The sequence below is a fragment of the Dendropsophus ebraccatus genome, chromosome 1 (assembly GCF_027789765.1).
Source record: "Dendropsophus ebraccatus isolate aDenEbr1 chromosome 1, aDenEbr1.pat, whole genome shotgun sequence".
In the NCBI taxonomy this organism is placed as follows: Eukaryota; Metazoa; Chordata; class Amphibia; order Anura; family Hylidae; genus Dendropsophus; species Dendropsophus ebraccatus.
In genome coordinates this window covers 46,999,548-47,023,198 of record NC_091454.1, presented here as the reverse complement: position 1 = coordinate 47,023,198, position 23,651 = coordinate 46,999,548, and the positions used below count along the sequence as shown (strand labels likewise).

The 23,651-nt window shown below is 43.1% G+C and overlaps 1 protein-coding gene across 2 annotated transcripts in view; it reads right to left on the bottom strand.

Moving 5' to 3' along the window:
* Positions 1-23,651, bottom strand: part of LOC138792682 (A disintegrin and metalloproteinase with thrombospondin motifs 2-like) — a 219,319-nt gene that overhangs the window by 53,743 nt on the left and 141,925 nt on the right. For both annotated transcript variants that reach the window (XM_069970389.1, XM_069970396.1), the window contains 4 exons: positions 10,348-10,431; positions 7,904-8,060; positions 4,308-4,413; positions 419-562 (listed from right to left, as the gene is read on the bottom strand). In XM_069970389.1, the coding sequence (XP_069826490.1) occupies positions 419-562; positions 4,308-4,413; positions 7,904-8,060; positions 10,348-10,431 (491 nt within the window). The remainder of the gene's footprint in view (positions 1-418; positions 563-4,307; positions 4,414-7,903; positions 8,061-10,347; positions 10,432-23,651) is intronic.

Here is a 23,651-nt window from a genome sequence, read left to right as displayed (position 1 = left end):
AGTGCCTGGCACACGTGGGTACCAAGCCACATTATTTGATTGATTGAAGGCCACATTCCTTACTTCTTTGTATATAATTTGAGCCATACATCTTAGGACCTCATGGTCCACCTGGGGCTTTCTATTATCTAAACCACAGTCATTTATAAAGCTCGGGGTAATATAAAAGCTCAACGAATGTCAGCCACAGGGAACCAGAGGAACATTACAATGTAACTGTGAAAAGACTTGAAAGCTACACTTGCCTGTGTCTGGGTTTTGTATATTCAACAGTGAGCTCCCCAGAGCATGTTGTTAACGTATACCTGTTATACATTGTCATATATTTATAATCTTGTCTATAGACACTTAGTTGTGAATGAAACAACAAAAACAATAAATACTTAAGGTGATTAAAGAACTGTTAAAATTTACTCACGTTAGGTATCGACTAAGCTCCTGCTGACTACAACGAGACCAGTGAAAGCGATGGAATGCGGCTTGTACAAGTGGAGCCATAATACTGCCCATTCTAACTTCATCTCCACACCTATTTCCTTGACCATCATGCTCCATTCCCAACCTTGAACCAACAGTATTTATTACACAAAATTATTAAAGTGAACATTAAAAAAAAAAAGTTTAAGGATATTTCATCCCCTTTAAGCATACAATACATAGTATACTATTAAGATAACTAAGCAGCAGACCCCATTTTCATAAAAAAATTAAGTGGCAGAATTCCACGGCGGACCTCTCCGCCGTGCTCAGTGTCCTGCAGTGAGTGAATGGGAGGGCAAACGCGTCCGCTCCCACCGCTCTCCGCTCAAAAAAATGACATGTCAATTCTTTGAGCAGAGAGGGGAGAAAGCGGACGTGAGCTCTCCGCCACAGAATTCAGCTGTTTTTACTCAGTGTGAACGGGGCCTTTCACCCTAATTATTCACAGACAGCATAGAAAGGACGGCTGACACCAGCCCTCTGCTCTTTCACGACACAACCCATCCTGCTCTGTTTTACCACATGCTGTGGTATAGTGAAATTTATAAATTTACATTCTCACCTGGATAAAACAAGCAACAATGAGAAAAAAAAAAAACACTAAAAAAAAAACACACAAAATACTAAACTTATTCTTTACTATATATATTTTTTTTAATTCATGGAGAATCCCTCTAAGGCTCTCACAAAAACTTTTTTTATAGGAGGGTGCACTTTTTCTTTCTTGCAAGTGTTACTTTTTTTACTATAAATTATTGTTTGAGCTATAAAAAAAAGGCAAACATACCATTTAAAATATAAGTGTTCAAAATCTGTTCTTATTTTGGCAGGAAATAAAAATTCTTTAATTTTATAACTTATAACTTTAATTTTTATAAAATATATTGTTGACAGATAAGAATTTAATATGTTTGATTCAATAAAAAATTTCCTAAATGTTATTATGCATCATCTAATGACTGTAAGAAAGAACATCTGTATTTAGTTAAGTCTTCAGTGAGACATATTGGAATGAATTACAATCTTGTTGCTAAGAATTGCACAAAAAAAAAATAAAGATAAAAAAAAAATTAAAAACAAAAACACTCTCCAAAAGCAAATCAAAACAGATTTTAGAGTTTTCACTATAGTCAAGGTCACTAACGTTTTAGGCAATTTAGAGAGGGGAAAAAGTAGTATGTTTTTGGTTAAAAACTGAAGAAATTCCAATTTATTTGGTTTTAATTTAATCCAATCTTTAGAAATGCCTGCAACCCACACCAGCAGCAATGTACTTGTTCATCCAAAGTTTCCACCCACGCCATTACTTTTGCATACTGGCATTTTAATTCAACTATACAATACGCATTTTTTCCAGATGCCTCATTCTACCTACAGATGATGTCAAGATTACAGCAGTATTTCTGCAATGTTTTTATGCAGACCTTACATGGAAGTCTATTTTGTACAAACTGTTGAAACATTTAATATAATAATTTGTCAAGATTGTCTGTCCATAGCAGGACACCTGCACATTATTATGTTATAATTCAATTAATTTAAAATCCTCAGATAAATCTGTATGTGTAAAAGCCCTATAAGATGCCTTGATAAGGGTAACTGACAGATCTTTGAAGCCAAAACCAGGAACAGACTATAAACAGAGAAGAGGTCATAAAGGAAAGACTGAGATTTCTCCCCTTTTGAAGTCCCTTCCTGGCTTTGGCTTTAAAAATCTGTTAGATAAATCTCTCTGTGTAAAAGCACCATTAGGGTGCGTTTACACAGAGATTTATCTGACAGATTTTTAAAGCCAAAGCCAGGAATGGATTTCAGAAGAGGAGAAATCTCAATCTTTCCTTTATGACCTGTTCCCTGTTTATAGTCTGTTCCTGGCTTTGGCTTCAAAAATCTGTGAGATAAATCTCTCTGTGTAAACGCACCCTTAGGGCTATGCTATTATTATTTTAACACATTAATCCCTTTCCTCTTAGGCAAATTTATTTTTTTGTGTTTTTGTTTTTTCCTCCTCGTGTTTAAAAGGCCACAGCACTTGCATTTGTTCACCTACAGACCCACAATGCTTATTTTTTGCGCCACTAATTGTACTTTGCAATGACAGACTTAATTTTTGCATAAAATATGCTGCAAAAACATAAAACGTTATATATGTAGTGAAATTGAAAATAACATGCAATATTTTTTACTTGGGGTGGTTTTTTGTTTACGCCATTCCCCCTATGGTAAAACTGAAATGTTATCTATGTTCCTCAAGTCGATATGATTACAACGATAGGCAACTTTCAAAAAAATTTATTTCATTTGATGGCTTTTAAAAAAAATCACTTTATCCCAATTTTTCTGGATTTGATGCGATCAAAAAATTCGCAATTTTGCATTTTGGAATTTTTTTGCACTTTTACAGTTTACCAAGCAGGATTAGAAATGCGATAATTTAATAGTTCGGGCAATTATGCAGACGGTGATACCAAATATGTTTGTTCTTTTTTTATTATTATTTATAAAATTGAAAAAGGGGAGTGATTCAGACTTTTATTAGGGAAGGGGATTTTTTTTTTATTAAAGTGAATGTACCATCAGGCCCGGGCTGAAGCACTGGAAGCGGGTTGACCCACCCCTAGTGGGAGGAAAACCCTGTTTTTTTTTTTATTATTAGAAGCCCCCTTGGGGGACTTCTATATACACAGCACTGATCTCCCATTGAGATCAACACTGTGTATATAATAGACCACTGATCCATTAGATCAGTGCTCTTATTTTCTGGTCTGCAGCAAACTAAATACATGGATTGCCCAGTCGGGATCAGCGTCACTCCGACACTGAGTCCCGGCCTGGCCAGTATAATGGATCCCAATTTAAATGTAGCTGGTAATAGCCGTGGTCCCAAGCTACAGAAAGCAGCTAATCATCCCAATCCCCCACCCATCACAATCAGTAAAATTAGTGCTGCACCTGCTTCTGGCCATTCAGAGATGGTGGATCACTCAGGGGATTGGGGGATCCAGCCAAGCCTCCTGTGAGAAAACGCCCTGCCCCCTGTCTGCATCATCAGCCTGTCCTCAGAAAACACACACAATGTGAGACAGAGGCATGGAATATTTGTCTCCTGAGGGGGGATAGCAGAAGGAGCAGGAGACAATGTGAATTGGCACATAGGCCATTTTTTTCCACTTCCTGGATTTCTATCAGCTACCAGTGTGACAGAACCACACAGATACGGTAATACATTGTATAGACGCATTTATATAACTTTTAATGTACTTTTAATAGAAAACAGGTTTTTCTTATCCGGAGTTCCCCTTTAATGTTATTGTAGAGGGGGCTTTGTAAGATTTAAAAAAATTATATTAATTTTTTTTTACTCCTAGTCCTCCTAGGAGACATTTATTTTGCTATTGCATAATATTGATCAGTGACATTGATGTTCTGCCATTAGAGCGCCTTGCTTTGGAAAGTGGCATTAATGGCAGCAGCTGCTATTAGCAGTCAGTACTTACTGTCTATGAAGCCAGTGTTGCCTAGACCAAGTGTAGGCAGCATGTGCTATGCTGCAGCAATGTAACGGGTGCACTCACTGTGTCACTTCTTACGAGGGCCTATCACTAAGCTGTATAAAAAGTGCTTATCAGTATCCCAGTGATGTATTTTAGCAACATGGAATAAACTTTGCTTCACATGCATTTCCACTCTACCACACAATATCTTGACTGTACTTGACATACTGGTGGGAAGGAGTTGTAACGCCTGAACCTGGTACCTGTATCATTTTATAAACAATATGAATAATGCTGCATAAAAAATAATTTGGAATCTTATATAATACTTACACGTGACCAGTTTCATGAGCTACTACAAAGGCTGAAGAGAATCCATCTTCATGGTTTAGCGTACAACTACGTACTGGGTGACACATTCCTGTGACTGGTGCATAACCTGTAGAAATAAATAAATATTTAAATGCAATTTAAAAAAAAAAAGTCTTAGTCCATTTACACAGAAAGATTATCTGATAGATTATTTGCCAAAGATTTGAAGCCAAAACCAGGAACAGACTATAAACAGAGATCAGGTCATAAAGGAAAGACTGGGATCTATCCTCTTTTTAAATCCATTCCTAGCTTTGTCTTCAAATCTTTGGCAGATAATCTGTCAGATAATCTTTCTGTCTAAATGGACCCTTATGCTGGGTTTACACGGAACGATTATCGTTCGAATTTGCACGATAACGATCGAATTTGAACAATAATTGTACGTGTAAACGCAGCGAACGATCGAACGACGAGCGAGAAATCGTTCATTTTGATCTTTTATCTTGTTCTTAAATCGTTGTTCGCTAAAAATTCGCCGATCGTTCCGTGTAAACAGTCGTCGCGCGAAAGTCCGGCCACCCGCCGCTCGGCCCCCCGCTCATCCACAGCCCCCTGCGCCGGCTCGATCTCCATCCATCGATAAAGCCGCCCCAATCGCCACCCCCGCCGCCGCTCTGATCGCCACCCCGCTGCCGCCGCTCCGATCTCCCCCGCCGCCCCGGCCACGAGCATACGTTACCTGCTCCGCGTAGCAGGTCTTCGAAATCCCCGGCTCCCCTCTTCAGTGCATTGATTGGCTGAAGAAGTGAGACGGGAATTTCAAACGGCTTCTCTTCAGACAATCAGTGCTCCTCTTCAGCACTGATTGGCTGAAGAGGAGCCGTTTGAAATTCCCGGCTCCCCTCTTCAGCCATTCAATGCACGGCAGCACTGATTTGCTGAAGAGGAGCCGTTTTAAGTTCCCGGCTCCCCTCTTCAGCCAATCAGTGCTGCCGTGCATTGAGTAGCTGAGGAGGAGAGGTGGGAATTTCAAACGGCTCCTCTTCAGCCAATCAGTGCTGCCATGCATTGAATGGCTGAAGAGGGGAGACAGGAATTTCAAACGGCTCCTCTTCAGCCAATCAGTGCTGAAGAGGAGCGGCAGCGGGGGTGGCAATCGGAGCGGCGCAGGGGGCTGTGGTTTACCATGGGGCCGGGCTGCGGACAAGCGGGGGGCCGGGCTGCGGGCGCGCGATCGCAAAAAGATTTTTCCGTACGATATATCGTACTGTCTAAACGCTGATCGTTTCGAAAAAAATCGTTACTCCGACCTCGTTAATCGTACGATCGGGCCAATTATCGTTTAGTGTAAACCCAGCATTAGTCCTAACTCTTAAAACAAGAGACAAAACTATGTAGATTGAACCACAATCCATTGCACCATGAGGGGCAAACTGGCCCAATGGAGATCTGGGGAATCCCTTAATGGGCCCTGAGCTACAGTGTGCTCCAGCTTAGGGCCAGCCCTAGTGAATGGGTAAGTATGGCATGTATTTTGATAGTAAAAAGTACAGTTTGTTTTTAACCTACTAAGAGAGCTGCAAAGTTCCTTATTGTGGGCATGTTAGCTATAATGAAAGTATATTGAGCATCAAAATGTAGTCTTTTATGTCTTTATTGGGGCATAAAACCAAAATAAAAATTTCGGAATCAATCCCCAACTATGCCTCTAGCCTCCCCCTATATAAATCCTCATTCTAGAAAGGGGAGAAAGAAGGAAAGAAACAAAAACTAAAACATTTTAGTGACAATGCATAGCTAACAATAAATTTATTGAAAAGCGGTACAGTACTGGGCCTGGATGGTTTCTCTGCTGTGTATTATAAAAAAAAAAATCATATACACTGGTACCTTGGTTTAAGAGCGTTTTGCAAGAAGAGCTCCCAGGTTTTCAAAATTGTAACTTGGTCTAAGGGCATTGCTTTGGTTTAAGAGCTCCCTGTACTGGGTGAGAGGGCGAGTGGGGGAGGGGAATGGTCTGCACAGCTTGGTCTACAGCACTGTACTCTGACCCAGAAAGTCTCCCTCACCTCCCAAATCCTGGCAGATCCACTTCAGGCTGGGGCTTGTATCAGGCAACAGGACTGTGGAGGTAATCTCTTCATAGCTGTAACCCCTCTCTCCCCAGACAGAGTGCTGCATTTATGTGCCCACATATGTCCTGCTTATTTCTTCATACTTCCTGCAGTCTGTCAGTCCTTTTATTTGCCATCCTCCCCATTCCTGCTATAAATGTCCCTGCACTCACACTCAGCTATACACACTGCTACTATAATGGGCCTGCACTTACACTCAGCTATACACACTACTGTTATAATGTGCCTGAACTTACACTCAAAAGTTTCTGTCACTGTTCTCCTGCACAGCTCTGTGATTCTCACTTCCTGATTGGTCCAAGCTGTCATGCGACCACACAGACCTCTGACAGCAGCCCTGCTTCTCTATTCTAGCCTGTTGTACTACGCTATTGCATTATTGGGATCTGCAGCTCCATCCTGTATCTACAAACTGCTGCTGTTATACGCCACAAGCTGATTGCTATACCGTACAGCAACTTCTAATATGACATATTTGGTTGTTTTTAAATGTTTGTTTCATCTGTTCTAAATGTTCGGAATAAAAAAAAATCATTATTTTTGGAGTGTGGAACCATATGTCTGCCTTTCAGTGATTTCTTATGGAAAATTTGCTTTGGTTTAACAGTGGATTTGGATTACAAGCACAGTCCTGGAACAAATTATGCTCGTAATCCAAGGCAAAACTGTATACTGTTACGTCACTTAAAAAAATGTAAAGGGAAAACAGCACAGAGGTACCCTGGTATCACAAAATTACTTTTAAAGCACGTCTGTACCCACAATCTGTTCCCTAAAACTGCTTCTAACACTGGATAGCTGCTTTTAATCCAAGATCTGTCCTGGGGTCCGTTTGGCAGGTGATGCAGTTATTGTCCAAAAAAACAACTTTTAAACTTGCAGCCCTGTGTAAAATTGGTGTGGCCTAGAGTGTGTGTGCCCTAGGCCTGCGACACCTCTCAGTCCCTTCTGCCCATTCTCTTCATAATTAGGAAGGCCCCTAGAGGGATTTCTCTTTTTCAAAAATGCACATGCGTCTTAACGATTTAACACATGTGCACCACTTTGACAAGTGATGAATAGGAGAAATACTGCCCAGGGGTTTTCCTAATGATAAGGAGAGCGGGGAGAAGAGATGGAGAGGCGTCGCAGGCCAGGCCAGATCTTGGATTAAAAGCAGCTATCTGATGGTACAATCGGTTTGGGGGTGGGTGGGCTTTAAATAAAAACACCCCAAGATCTTTAACTACTAATAGTGTTATCAATAAATGTACCTGCTTCAGCATGTTTTTGCTTGATTTAACCTCAATAAGTATAAGGAAAATTAAAGTAGTATACAATGTGGTTTTGTCTCAGCAGCTCACTGGCTCCTCCCTACTCTATCCTCTACTGTCTCAGGAGGCATGGCTGGATACTGGCTCTGAGTTCAAGACCCACTCAACATCGCCACCCTACACAGTTGACTATATATTTAAGAAAAAAAAACTCTAAACCTCTTACCTTGCATTCCAGAGGGGCCAAACTCTTGTCTTGTCAGAAATATTGCATGATCATGGTATTCAGCATGTTCTGTATCTGGTTTCTGTTGAAGGTAAGCCCAGCGGCATACATTTTCCAAACTCTGAGAGGGGTTTCCAATTTCAATTAAACTTGAAGACTATTAAATCAGAAGAGAAACAATATAAGCATGTTTTAAAAAATTTTGTATACAAAAAAAAGAAATATTACATATAGTCCTATGAGATAATCATCCTCCCTATCACCAAACATGGTAAGGCTGGGTTCACACTGTGTTTTTGCAGTCTGTTTAACGGATCCATAACTTAAAAAAAAAAAAAAAGAATGCGTTTCGCTCACTTTTTTTTTTATTTAATGGAAGTTAATGTTTTCCAGGTAACATTTTGATTAGTTGTATATTTGAAGTCAATACTCCAAAAGCTTTAGAGTAATAGAGTTTTGCTCATGTCTACTTCCAGTGCAGTGAGATCATACAGGACAAACATTTTCTATACTACTGGAGTTTCCAGAGTATGCTTTGCCAATAACATTCAGGGACAGGTTTCTTTTCGATTTCGCATCAATTTTGTTACGAGCCTTTCCTTAGCTTTTAGCCCTACAGAATACAACATCCTACATATCTAGAATAGTGTTTTTCCGTACCATGAGAGACACAGTTAAAAACAACATTATCTATTAATATGATGCACAATTTCAGTGAGCCCCAGTGTATAAGCTGTTGTAAAATGTGGTTTACTATGCAACCAGAATTAGCTCCATACAACAGAATTTTTTTTTTTATCAAGCCTTTGTTAAAGGCTGTTGTGTTCGGATTACCATGGCTACCAAAGCAAATAACCCTAATGTGTAATGGTGGTTGAGTAACATAGATGTAGGCTGAATGCTTGCAAACCTGAACAAATGCTTCTGTGTTTGTTACTGTTACAAGGCCAAAAGGTCTATCTCCACATTATAATGATTATATTAATGTGTTCTCAGAAAAAGAATCTGAAAAGCCTGTTTCCATGCAAGAGTCATGATTGTGCAAATAACTCAAGCTTAGGCCCTGCTCATATCAAGTTTTTCTTCTCCTTTTATCATGTATACCGAGAAAGCTCCAGTTGGAAATGCTATATCCATTTATATGCCATTCTATGTTGTCACATTTATTCTCTAAGGAAACCAGAAATTGCCACTTTTTGTAAAGAAGCATACTAGATGGGAAGGTATTTTGTTATTTAGTTTTTTGTGTTATGTATATACTTATTTTTTTGCTTACAAAAGGTCCCTTCTAATAAACATATACATAGGGAGGCCATTACTATAATATGGAGGGCCTTAACTGTGGGGAGTTTTGCCATCTCTTTTAAAGGGGTAGTGCCGCGCTAAACAAAATAACACACATTACAAAGTTATACAACTTTGTATTGTGTGTTATGTATGTGAATGGCCCCCTTCCCAGTGTTCCCCCCCACCCAAGCTAGACCCGGAAGTGTGGTGCATTATACTTTCCGCCGAACCGCTCCAGCCGTCCCTAATGCAGGCCCCCCTCTGCCGTGTCATCAGCTGCTCAGCTGCGATTGGCTGAGCACAGTTATGCTCAGCCAGATGGCGACCGGGGGTCGACACGTATGCGGTAAGTATAATGCACCACACTTCCGGGTCTAGCGTGGGTGGGTGGGAACACGGGGAAGGGGGCCATTCACATACAGTACATAACACATACATTACAAAATTGTATAACTTTGTAATGTGTTATTTTGTGAATAAATGTTTAGCGCCGCACTACCCCTTTAAGAAGGATGCAAATACAGGATCACAAAAAGAAAAATTAAAAAAAAAATCTAGAACATTTCCCCAGCCTGGACATCTTTCCTCTGCACAGCGTGGATTTATAGTCTGCACTGTGTGCCACTTCATGTATGTCACTGTATGCCTGAATTTAAGACAATTTCATTTTCCCTGACAATTCCATGGCCACAAGTTCTATAGTCTTACTGCTCTTATAATAAAGGAATCCCCTTGTATGTTGGCTTACAGTGAAATTCATTCTAATCCAACACATCTCCATACATTGAGTCAGTATGAAGAAAAGATGGGTAGTTGGGCATATTGTAACCAACCCCTCTTGTGCCATTCAAAAAAAAACACATGCACTTATGCTATAGAAATAATGCTGCTTGCCATCTTAGAATGAAGTAGTACTCTGACCATGCAACATGCCAAGACATTTACAATCCAGCACAATATTTTTAGGCAAGACTTCCTGATGCGAACTTACATTGGAAAGTTTTTGCTCCTTTGTTTTAGATTATGTCTCAACCTACAATCTGTTACCAAAAATGTTCCCCAGCACCCACCCATGAATTCCTGTAATGCAGCAAGACGTCACTTTACAAGCATACAAATGTATTTACACATATTACCATGTACACCTGGATACTTACTTTGCTGTGGCTTAACATTATTATCCTCACAAGGACGACATTAATATGCGCACCCAGTGATTCATCATGGTAGATTTCATTGACCTACAGAAAACAAAAATAAACCAGAAATTAAAATTATATTCAATCCTTTGATGATGCGCTTTTGGTTGTTTTCCCTCCTCATGTGCTTAGGCCATAGCACTTGCATTTTTTCACCTACAGACCCACATGAGCCCTTATTTATTTTGTGACACCAATTGTTCTTTGCAATGGCAGACTTAATTTTTTCATAAAATATGCTGCGAAACAGGAAAATTATTATTTGTGTGGTAAAATTTAAAAAAAAAAGAAGTTTTTTTTTCCAATTCGGGGGGTTTCGTGTTTACGTCATTCATAATTTAATATTTCAGGCATTCCCTACATAGTGATATCAAATATGTTTATGCTTTTATTTTTATTTATGAATTGGAGAAAGGTGGGCGGGGGATTTAAACTTTTATTACGTGATGGGATTCTTTATTAATTAAAAAAAGTTTCTTGCTGTAACTTGAAGCCCTCTGGGGGACTTTTTTGATCACTGCACTGATCTCTCATAGAGATATGTACTGCATTAATCTCTGAGATCAGTAGTAAACGGCCCAGCCCATCAGAAGAACAGATCGCCCCTCCATTTTGACACTACAGGTGATGAAAACATGGTTATAAATTATATGAAAAGAATTGGCAGATCTGATCGCATAAACGATCGCATTTGAGCGCTAATCGTACTGTGTAAACACAGCAAACGATCAAACGACGAGCGAGAAATCGTTCATTTTGATCTTTCAACATGTTCTTAAATCGTCGTTCATTGTCCGCTGAAAATTCGCAGATCGCTTCGTGTAAACAGTCTTTCACCGATTTACTCTATGTAAAAGATGGGCTTAAGCGATCTTAAAAACAATCGCGATAACGATTTTTCTTACGAATTTTCAAACAATTTTTCTAACGATTTATTCGTCTAAACGCTGATCGTTATAAAAACTAAATCGTTGCTTCAAAATCGTTAAACGATCGATTGGGCAAATTATCGCTCTGTGTAAACGTAGTATAAGGGAAATAAATGAATTCTCACAATCCTTGATGTGGTAAACAGTTACTATTTTTTCTTATTTTGAGGCACAAATAATATTAATTGCTCAGTACAATAACTTGCTGTAAAAGTATTTAGGTCATAAAAATACAAAAACAAAAACATACTTGAAGTCTACAGACCCCAATTATTATTAAACAAAATAATGGAATAGATGTCTCCAAAAGGAAACATCCACACTTATTGACACAAAAAAAGCAAGATAACTTTAACCCCTTCAAGACCAAGCCTATTTGCACCTAAAAGACCAGGCTCATTTTTCAAAATCTGACCTGTCTCACTTTATGCGCTTATAGCTCAGTGATGCTTTAACGTATGCTAGCGATTCTGAGATTGTTTTTTCATCATATATGGCACTTTATATTAGTGGCAAAATTTGGTCACTACTTTGTGTGTTTTTTTGTGCAAAACATCAAAATGTCATAAAAAATTAAAAAAATTAGCATTTTATTAACTTTGAAATTCTCTGCTTCTAAAAAAAGAAAGTTGTATCACATAAATTAGTTACTATGTCACATTACCGATATGTCCTCTTTATTCTGGCTTCATTTCATAAACATATTTTACTTTTTTAGGGTGTTACGGGGCTTAGAAATTTATCAGCAAATTACCACATTTTTGTGAAAGTTTCCAAAACTGATTTTTTTAGGGACCAGTTCTTTTTTTAAGTTGATTTAGGAGGCTTGTATACTGGAAACCCCCATAAGTGACCCCATTTTGGAAACTACACACCTTAAAGAATTAATCTAGGGGTATAATGAGCATTTTAACCCTACAGGGACTGGAGGAAAGTATTCACCATTAGGCCGTAAAAAAAATTAAAAATTAAAATTTTCCAATAATATATACGTTTAGATTAAAGTTTCTCATTTTCAAAAGGAACATGAGAGAAAAAGCACCCCATATGTGGGCGTAAACCACTGTATGGGCACACAGCAGGGTTCAGAAGGAAGGGAGCGCCAATTAGCATTTCCGAGCGCCAGGTGCATTTGCAGAGCCCCTGTAGTGTCAGCAGAGAGAAACCCCCCCATAAGTCACCCCATTTTAGAAAGTGCACCCCTCAAAGAATTCATCTTGGGGTAGGATGAGCATTTTGACCCCACAGGTGTTAGAGGAAAGTATTCAAAAGTAGACAGTAAAAATGAAAATTTTTCCAATAATATATTCCTTTAGTTTGAAATTTCACAAGGAACAAGAGAAAAAAAGTACCCCAAAATTTGTAACTCAGGTTCTCCTGAGTAAAAAGGTACCTCATATGTGGGCATAAACCACTGCATGAGCACACAGCAGGGCTCAGAACGAAGGGAGCGCCAATTAGCTTTTTTAATGCAGATTTTGCTGAAGAAGTTTCTGAGCACCAGGTGCGTTTGCAGAGCCCCTGTAATGTCTACAGAATAGAACTCCCCCAAAAGTCACCCCATTTTGGAAAGTGCACCCCTCAAAGAATTCATCTTGGGGTAGGATGAGCATTTTGGCCCCACAGGTATTAGAGGAAAGTATTCAAAGTTGGCCAGTAAAAATGAAAAACTAGAATTTTTCCAATAATATGTTGGTTTAGGAACAAGGAACAAGAGAAAAAATGTCCCCCAAAATCTGTAACGCAGGTTCTCCTGAGTACAACGGTACCCCATATGTGGGCATAAACCACTGTATGGGCACACAGCAGGGCTCAGAAGTGAAGAAGCGCCAATTTGCTGGAGCAAAACCGCAGCTAGTAATAGTTATTAGAATAGCCGACATGGAGATATAGGAGCGGCTGCACATCACACCTATGGCTGATACTAATGCTGCTAAGCCTATTTTAAAAAAACAACTTCAGGATGTTGGAATATGAATTGATCAAGCCATATCGCCCCGTGTACCAACGTGCAGGTCTCCTGGTTCACACGGGTCCCTACGCTAACTCCACACCGCGTCGGTCAGCGACCGCCACCCCCGCAAAGCATGCACATGCAGGGAAGGGAGGCCATGGAGTGGCCCTGCAATCCCCATGTCACAGGACCGGACCCAAAATGCCCCCCAAAAAAGTCCCAGCCAGCACCACCGGCGGGGAAGGCTGCCCCCAAACAACACAAGTATGGATATGGTATTACACTCACCAAAAACTGCTGCAGACAGAATGGGAAAAACATGGAGGTACTGTCATGTGAGCACAGGCATATGCTCTGCTGACTTAGGTCACATGGGTCTTTTAAAGGGGAGTGCCAGCTGCGCAGAAAGGAGAAAAATACAAAATCCGACATGGAGATAGAGGAGCGGCTGCACATCACACCTATGGCTGATACTAATGTGACAATGGGGTTGCAGGGCCATTCCGTGGCCGCCCTTCTATGCTTGCGCACGTTTTGCGCTGATTGTGGTCGCTCACCGGCACAGTGATGTTTTTTGGTTAGGGACTCATGTGTATCAGAAGACTTGCACGTGGTACATGAGGCAATATGGTTTGGCCAAATTATGTACTAACTTCTGATGTTGGTTTTAAATGTAGCTGAATAAGCTTTCGTGTCAGCCATGGGTGCGATGTGCAGCCATTTCTGTCTTTTTGGCTTGTGCATATTTTATGTATTCTGTCCCTTTTATCATTGTGGCTAGCACTCGTGCTTTGTAAGACCACTGTGATCCAAATTAGCAGGAAGCACCTGTGTACATAAGGGGGGATCTCCTAGTATTCTCCCATTCTACCTGCATAGGAATGGAGAGAGAGGTAAGAGCTTGTTCACACTTGTGTTGCTTGGCGTCCACTTTTTCCGCCTGTGGCGCCTGCGGGGTCCAGGGGGGCCTTTTAGGGTCTGGTCCTGTGAGAATGGGGTTGCAGGGCCATTCCGTGGCCCCCCTTCTCTGCTTGTGCACGTTTTGCGGGGATTGTGGTCGCTGACCGGCACAGTGATGTTTTTTGGTTAGGGACTCATGTGTATCAGAAGACCTGCACGTGGTACATGAGGCAATATGGTTTGGCCAAATTATATACTAACTTCTGATGTTGGTTTTGAATGTAGCTGAATAAGCTTTTGTGTCAGCCATGGGTGCGATGTGCAGCCATTTCTGTCTTTTGAGTTGTGCAGTTAATAGAATAGCGCAGTTACTAAAATAAAATTAAAAAAATTAGATTACAGGTAATCTGGAGGTGGTTACAGACAGTCTGGGGTGGTTTCGGGTAATCTGGAGGTGGTTACGGGCAGTCTGAGGAGGTTCCGGGTAATCTGGAGGTGGTTACGGGCAGTCTGAGGTGTTTCCGGGTAATCTGGAGGTGGTTACGGGCAACCTGGGGTGGTTACGGGTGATCTGGGGTGGATACAGTCAACATGGGGTGGTCACGGGCAACCTGCTGCGGTTACGGCAACCTGGGGTGGTTACAGGCAACGTGGGGTGGATACGGACAACCTGTTGTGGTTACAGACAATCTAGGGTGGTTACAGGCAACCTGCTGTGGTTACGGGCAACGTGGGGTGGTTACAGACAATCTGGGGTGGTTACGGACAATCTGGGGTGGTTATGGACAATCTGGGGTGGTTACAGACAATCTGGGATAAACTGAAGTGCTTATAGGTAATCTGAGGTGGGTACCTGTAATCTGGCGTGGTTACGGGCAATCTGGAGGGGGTCATTGGCAATTTGGGGTGGTTAGAGGCAAGGTGCAGTGGTCAAAGGCAAAGTGCGGTGGTCAGAGGCAAGGTGCGGTGGTCAGAGGCAAGGTGCGGTGGTCAGAGGCAAGGAGCGGTGGTCAGAGGCAAGGTGCGGTGGTCAGAGGCAAGGTGCGGTGGTCAGAGGCAACGAGCGATGGTCAGAGGCAACCTGCGGTGGTTACGGGCAACCTGGAGGGGTTACAGACAATCTAGAATTGTTATGGAAAGACTGAAGTGCTTATAGGTAATCTGGGGTGGGTACATGTAATTTGGGGTGGTAACAGGCAATCTGGGGTGATTATGGACAATCTGGAGGGGGTCACTGGCAACGTGCGGTGGTTACGGGCAACGTGCGGTTGTTACGTGTAAATCTGGGGGGTTACGTGCAATTTGACGTGATTACGGACAACCTGGGGTGGTTACGGGCAACGTACGGTTGTTACGAACAACCTGGGGTGGTTATGGGCAACCTGTGGTGGTTACGGGTAATCTGGGGGGGGGGGGGGGGGGTAGGGGTAATTTGGTAGTAAACTGCAATTATTACTATAATAAAAAGTGTGTGTTTTATTTTTTGGTTTTTCACTTTTTTCACTTTTACACATTTATTTTAACTGTGTTACTATGATTACTGTGATATTTTCTATCACAGTAATCATAGTTGAGTGACAGAGACCAAATTGGTCTCTGTCACTTTAAATTTGCAGAGTTGGCTGCTTCTGGAGCGCATGCGCACTTCAGAAACAGCCTGGACGTTGAGGAGGAAGGAGCTCCAGGATCAGGTGAGTATATGGGGTAGGGGATGGTGACTAGGGGGTTGGGGGGCAACTTGGGGGGTGGTAGCACATCAAAAGTGCCGGGAGCACATGGCACAAGCGATCAGCGGTATATAGTATATACCGCTGATCGCTTGTACCGGGACCCCATAGGGGGGTCCCCAATCACTGCCCTATGCTCTCCGCTACCTCCGGTGGTGGAGAGCATGGGTGTTTCATTCATTTTACTTTAAGATCTTGGATCTGATGGCCGCCGCGGGGAGGGGGGGTTAGTTACCGGGGCATTAGGGGGGCTGATCTGGGGTCTCATTTTACTTATTTCATCTCCCCCCACCGTGGGGGGAGATGAAATACAGCGGCGGCACCGGCCCATTAGTGACCGCCGTTTCAGCGGTCACTAAGGAGTTAATGGGGGTCAGCTGCGGGATTGCAGCTGATTCTTATTATCTCCGGTGCTTCACTCAGATGAGAGTGGGATCGCTATCTCTGCAGCCATCCCGCTCTCATCATAAAGCCCCGTCAGAGCAGGAACGTATATATACATTCCTACTGCACGGGGCATGTGCAATAGGAACGTATATATACAGATTGCTAACATGAAGGGGTTAACAAGACAAATAAAGAAAGAAAGAGAACAAAAGGTCAAATTTCTGTCTCGGATTTCCATATATTTGGCCAACAATTTCTAACAGTATTTATTAAACACTGGGACATCTGAAAACAGTAGCAGCCACAGGATCCATTCACTTAAATGGCCAGGACATTTACCTAGTCACTACATTTGGGAAATTTCCCACTTACTGGTATAGAGTGGCACCAGGGCTGTGGAGTCGGTAAGCCGCAGCTCCGACTCCCAACTCCGATTCAGACTCCTGAATTTTATCAGGACCGACTCCAACTCCTGACTCCGACTATTCACCATACTTAAAGAAACACTGCTAACAATGCCAGATACCTGTTATATAGAGGTCAGCCATAGTGATATACAGGGGGTCACAAATAGTGATATAGAGAGGGGTCACACATAGTGATATAGGGAGGGGTCACACAGTGATATAGAAGGTCACTGTGGGGGCACGCAATAGCACACACACACACACACAGCCTGCTGCAGCCATAGCATACACACAAACAGCCTGCTTCAGCTATAGCACACACACAGCCTGCTGCAGCCATAGCACACACACACACAGCCTGCTTCAGCTATAGCACACACAGCTTGCTGCAGCCATAGCGCACACCACACACACACACACACACTTGGCTTGCTGCGGCCATAGCACACATATACACAACCTGCAGCAGCCATAGTACACCCACACACACACACAGCTTGCTGCAGCCATAGCACACATACACACAGCCTGCTGCAGCCATAGCACACACACATACACAGCCTGCTGCAGCTATAGCACACATACACACACAGGCTGCTGCAGTCATAGCACACACACACAGCCTGCTGCAGCCATAGCACGAGCGCACACACACACACACACACACACACACACACAGCCTGCTGGAGCCATAGCGCACTCACACACACACACACACACACACAGCCTGCTGCAGCTATAGCATGCACACACACAGCCTGCTGCAGACATAGCGCGCGCGCGCGCACACACACACACAGCTGCAGCCATAGAACACTGAAGAAAAAAACACAATCTTCTCCCAGAGAGAAAGCACCAAACTGAGGACAGAGGTTACTGCTACACTACTTATGTCTTCTCCTCCTCCTTTATATTACACAGGATCTCTTCATATTACACTGCTGCTCATATACAGTCATCCAGCATCCAGGAAGACAACAGCACAGATCTCCCCCCATACAATGGACTCTTCCAGCTCAAAAACAAACTGCCAAATAGTGACCGACAACTTTTCCATGACCACCCTTTTCTAATAGGGTCAGTATCCTATTTAGAATGTTGTTCATAATATATATTCATGAGCAAAACTTGTAAAATTCATATCAAAATTCAATTCTACATTTTTTTAAAGATTTTTTTTAAAGCTGGTACATTTTTTTCCGACTCCAACTCCAGCCAAAACTAGCTCCGACTCAGACTCCACAGCCCTGAGTGGCACATCATGCTATTTCTGTGAAGTGGAATAGGAAGTAGCCAATCATCAGCTAACTACGTTTCAGTGATTTAAAGTGACTCTGTTACACAATCCCCAATCCAAAAGGAACAGCACCGGTTGGAGTCTATAGAATATAGAGTTCAAGTGCTCGCCTCACCAGACAGGACCCCTCCGTCCGGACATAGATCCACAAATTCAGAAGGAGACACTGTTTACAGCAAACGTGATTACTTTATTCACATCCTACTCCCACAACGTTTCGACTGATTCTCAGCCTTTCTCAAGCGTGACTAACACAGTGTTCAAACCACTATTATATGTGCTACACAGCAATTGCATATCAATTAACTTTACAGTGTATTAATTCATCAATTCATAAAAAATTTCATAAGAGATTACAGAAACCAGAATCTTGTAATCATAGTGTGGTATACATTAGTGCATATCTCTTTGTCGATACATAGTGTCCGGTGATACACATTACACACAAAGTATCAAGCCTTCTGTGTCCCCACAAGTATCAAATCACCCACAATGTACAAAATATATCTAGTGTATATACAATTAAAAGCAATAAGCAATGAACTACTTTACCACATGTTCCTGTAACATGGCGTGTTCATGGGCAGCAAACGCTCAACTCAGAACGTCACTGCGTCAGCGTCATCCTACCATGTCATCACGTCAACCTGCGTGTGTTTGGCACATGTGCAGTGGCGTTCCAGTAACCCGGGCGCCATTTTGGGTATGGGAAACTAAACAGTCAATCACAGCAGACTAAATGAAAGTGAACAAAAAAATCTGCGTAATGCGGTGCTATGTCCGCTAATGTTCATAGTGAGAAAAGACTTATGGAGGATAAAAACTGGGGATAATCTCCTACTTAGAGGGTTGATGAAACACAATCTCCACGGCCAAGGTGGTTGGTGGGGATAGCACCCCTAGTGTACAGATTTAGGAACTGCGTCCTATATAAAAGAAACACAGACTAGGAGATAGCACCTCTCATCCTCACGCTTCCAGTGACCCATACACTGGCGTGCATGTAAATCACTTTCAGTCGCAGCATCAACGAGGGGGAACCCCGTACAAAGTCGCAGTCCTACCCCCCGTGATGACGTGACAGGGCCCTCTCCAAAATATGCTGTGTAAGCTAAAAACAGCACTTGCTGTAAAGTAGACAAAATGTAGACCTTACTCCAAAGCTATGTGCCACTTTAAGGCCCAGATATTATATGTATAAACAGAAATTCCTCCTCAGTAATGTTACATTCACTTGTCCCCAGTCTGCAATAAATAACCAAAAAATCAAATACTCCATCCAATGGTATTTATTGGTGGCTCAAAAACAACTCATATAAATTATGGACCCCAGGATATACAGAAAAAGAGAGATATAACACAAATATATAATATAATTATAAAGAACTCATAGCCATGTCAGGTCCAGGATCATGCGGTCAATATTCAGTAATTCATGACGATCTTGTCCATACAGTTTCTACAAAGTAGAACAGAAAAAAGAAAGGTGAGTATTCACAAATATATAATAAGTCATATAAATAACACTGTGTAGATTTACCCACTTAACCATTGGTGGAGAAAAGACTGTGGAGATGCATCACCCTCATGGCACTATGTACCTGATCAGGTCATGGGGTAGGGGGGAGAAATATTATAGTCTGAAATCTAGGTTCAGACCTCGTGGTGCCAGGCTATCCATGGTATGTATCCATTTAAGTTCTCTTTTTTTCAGTGCCGCTTCCCTGTCTCCACCACGTCTGCTACGAGGTATCCTATCAATAATGGCAAATTTCAATTCATGGAGTTGATGTTGCGCTTCCATGAAGTGTCTAGAGACGGGTAAGTCCATACGTCACGTCCGGATGGTGGACCGGTGTTTACTGATTCTGGCCCTACATTGCATGGTGGTTTCACCCACGTATATCAACCCACAGGGGCAAGTCAAGACGTATATTACAAAATCTGTTAGGCACGTGAGGTGTTCATATATTCTGTACTCCTTGTGTGTCAATGGATGTTTGAAAACAGCTCCCTTTAGCATATGTGAACAATTGGCACACCCCAGGCATGGAAAACAACCACCCCTTGGTTTGCCAATATATGTTTGTGTACTACTACTGCCAGGGCCAACGTCGGCTTTAACCAGTATATCCTTCAGATTCAGTGGACGTCTATATGCCATCCTGGGATTCTTAGAAAATTCAGCAATCTGTGGGAAGGCCCTACCCAGTATCTGCCATTCCTTCCTAATAATCCTAGCTAGATGATTACTAGCATCTGAGTAGGTGGATACCATAGTGACTTGAAGTACACTATCCGCAGGTTTTTTGTGATTTGGGGTTAGGGCTCTGTGTCTCTGTTGAGTAATAAGTTTCTCTGGATATCCCTTAGCCGTGAATTTCCTGCACATCTCATCTAGTCTATCTGGTAGGCGTTCTGGATCCTGCACTATCCGTGTCACTCTCAGTAGTTGGCTATGAGGCAGTGAACGTAACATGGGCTTTGGATGATGACTGGTGTATACCAGAAGGTTATTTCTGTCTGTTGATTTTACATATAAATCAGTTTTTAGTTTGTGTTGTTCCTTATACACCCATGTGTCCAGAAACTGAATACCCTCCCGGGAACTGACCACAGTGAATTTGATGTTTTCATCGACTGAGTTGAGGTGTGTATGGAATTCATCCAAGGCTGTCTCGGAGTCCTTCCAGATCAAGAAAACATTGTCTATGTATCTCCACCACCTCAGGACCGACCCGAAGTGGTGGGACACATAGACGTGCTTGCTCTCGAAATCTGCCATGTACATATTTGCGTAAGTTGGTGCGACGTTACTGCCCATTGCAGTACCACGTCGTTGGACATAGAATTGATCTTGGAAAAGAAAGTAATTTTCAGTTAGTATGATCCTAAGTAGATCCATGAGGAATGTTATAGCATGTGGGGAAATGTCGGAATATTCAAGAGCTTCCCCGACAACTGCCATCCCCTTCTCATGACTGATGGAGGTATACAGGGAAGAAACATCAAAAGAGACCAAAATGTCTGTATCACTAACCTCAACGTCCTTGAGTTTGTCAATAAAGTCTTGTGTGTCTCTAATATATGACCTTGCACAGGTGGCAAAACCCCTCAGTACTTTATCCAGATAGATTGCAGCGGGACCAAAGATAGACCCTCGCCCTGATACAATAGGGCGGCCCGGAGGTCTTAACAGGCGCTTATGTATCTTGGGTAGACAATATAGGATAGGAGTAACTGGATGTTCAACACTAAGAAAATCTTTTAATTTCTCATCAATGACATTGAGTATGTGGGCTTCTTTCACTATGTCATCAATCAGTTTCTTGATTCTAAACTTAGGATCTCCATCTAGAGCAGGGGTCCTCAACTGGCGGACCGCGGTCCGAACCCGGACCGCGGAGGCCGGCTGTCCGGACCCCTGCTCAGACCTCCTAACCGCCCCGGATCCGGTCCGTCCCGTCCCGCTCCCCACCGCACTGCCTCCCGCCCCATAGGCGTACTGTCCTTAGATGTCAGTACGCCTGTGGGGCTGGGGGCAGTGTCGGTCCGGCCCCCGGCTGATACGCGCTCTCTGGGGATGTCCCGGGGATTCCCCAGCAGAGCGCGCACCACAGACCTCAGTGTACGCTGCCGGCCTGTCCTTCCCGGAAGTGCAGGCCGGCGGCGTACGCTGAGATCACTGATGCGCGCTCTGCTGGGGAATCCCCGGGACATCCCTACAGAGCGCGTATCAGCCGGGGGCCGGACCGACGGGAAGAGAAGAAGACAGCCGCAGCGGGGAACGAGGTGCTAGGTGAGTTGTTTTTGTTATTTTTTTTCTGTCTGGGGGGCATCTACAAGGGGAGAGTGCACAGGTGGACTATATACTACAGGGGGGACCTCACAGGGGGCTATATACTACTGGGGGGAGCGCACAGGGGGCTATATACTACAGGGGGGACCTCACAGGGGGCTATATACTACTGAGGGGGCTATATACTACTGGGGGGAGCGCACAGGGGGTTATATACTACAGGGGGGACCTCACAGGGGCTATATACTACAGGGGGAAAGCACAAGGGGGGCTATATACTACTGGGGGGGACCTCACAGGGGGCTATATACTACTGGGGGGAGAGCACAGGGGCGCGATATACTACTGGGGGGAGCTCACAGGGGGCTATAAACTACAGGGGGACAGCGCACGGGGGGGCTATATACTACAGGGGGAGCTCACAGGGGGCTATATACTACAGGGGGGAGCTCACAGGGGGGCTATATACTACTTGGGGGGAGCTCACGGGGGCTATATACTACAGGGGGAGAGCACAGGGGGGCTATATACTACTGGGGGGAGCTCACAGGAGGCTATATACTACTGGGGGACAGCGCACAGGGGGCTATATACTACAGGGGGAGAGCGCACAGGGGGGCTATATACTACTGGGGGGAGCTCACAGGGGGCTATATTCTACAGGGGGAGAGCGCACGGGGAGGCTATATACTACTGGGGGGAGCTCACAGGGGGCTATATACTACAGGGGGAGAGCGCACAGGGGGGCTATATACTACTGGGGGAGCAACAGGGGGCTATATACTACTGAGGGAGAGCGCACAGGGGGGGCTATACACTACTGGGGGAGCAACAGGGGGGCTATATACTACCAGGGCAGTCACCCCTTTGTACCTAATATCAAAGGCCTGGTGAGAGAGAAAAAAATGGCAGTTTTCCCGCTAATAAGCAGCAATTCTGTATGTAAATAGTTGAACGTTTGTGACAAAGTAACAAAACACGTTTCCTACTGATGTTCAGCTCGGACCTTCACCTAACAATAGACCCCGGTAAGTGGACCTTCACTAAAAGTTGTTGAGTACCCCTGATCTAGAGTCACATAAACCTCTACATCCGCCAATTGACTGTAAATTTTGTCAAGATAGTCCTTTGTGTCCATCACCACCAATGCTCCGCCTTTGTCGTCGAATTATGTCTGGGTGAGACAGGATTGCGTAACAAGAGTAATTTTACTCCTCCTGTCCAGAATCCCATTATTGACACTTTCGCCCATAATGTGGGGAAACAAGTGGAGCTGTTGAAAAGATCCCTTAACAGGGATAAATTCAACAATCTCTCTAGCACTGAGAGGACTGCCCTCAGGGACCTCCAGAACAATAATTCCATCACCATCAAGCCCGACGACAAAGGCGGAGCATTGGTGGTGATGGACACAAAGGACTATCTTGACGAGATTTACAGTCAATTGGCGGATGGTGAGGTTTATGTGACTCTAGATGGAGATCCTAAGTTTAGAATCAAGAAACTGATTGATGACATAGTGAAAGAAGCCCACATACTCAATGTCATTGATGAGAAATTAAAAGATTTTCTTAGTGTTGAACACCCAGTTACTCCTATCCTATATTGTCTACCCAAGATATATAAGCGCCTGTTAAGACCTCCGGGCCGCCCTATTGTATCAGGGCGAGGGTCTATCTTTGGTCCCGCTGCAATCTATCTGGATAAAGTACTGAGGGGTTTTGCCACCTGTGCAAGGTCATATATTAGAGACACACAAGACTTTATTGACAAACTCAAGGACGTTGAGGTTAGTGATACAGACATTTTGGTCTCTTTTGATGTTTCTTCCCTGTATACCTCCATCAGTCATGAGAAGGGGA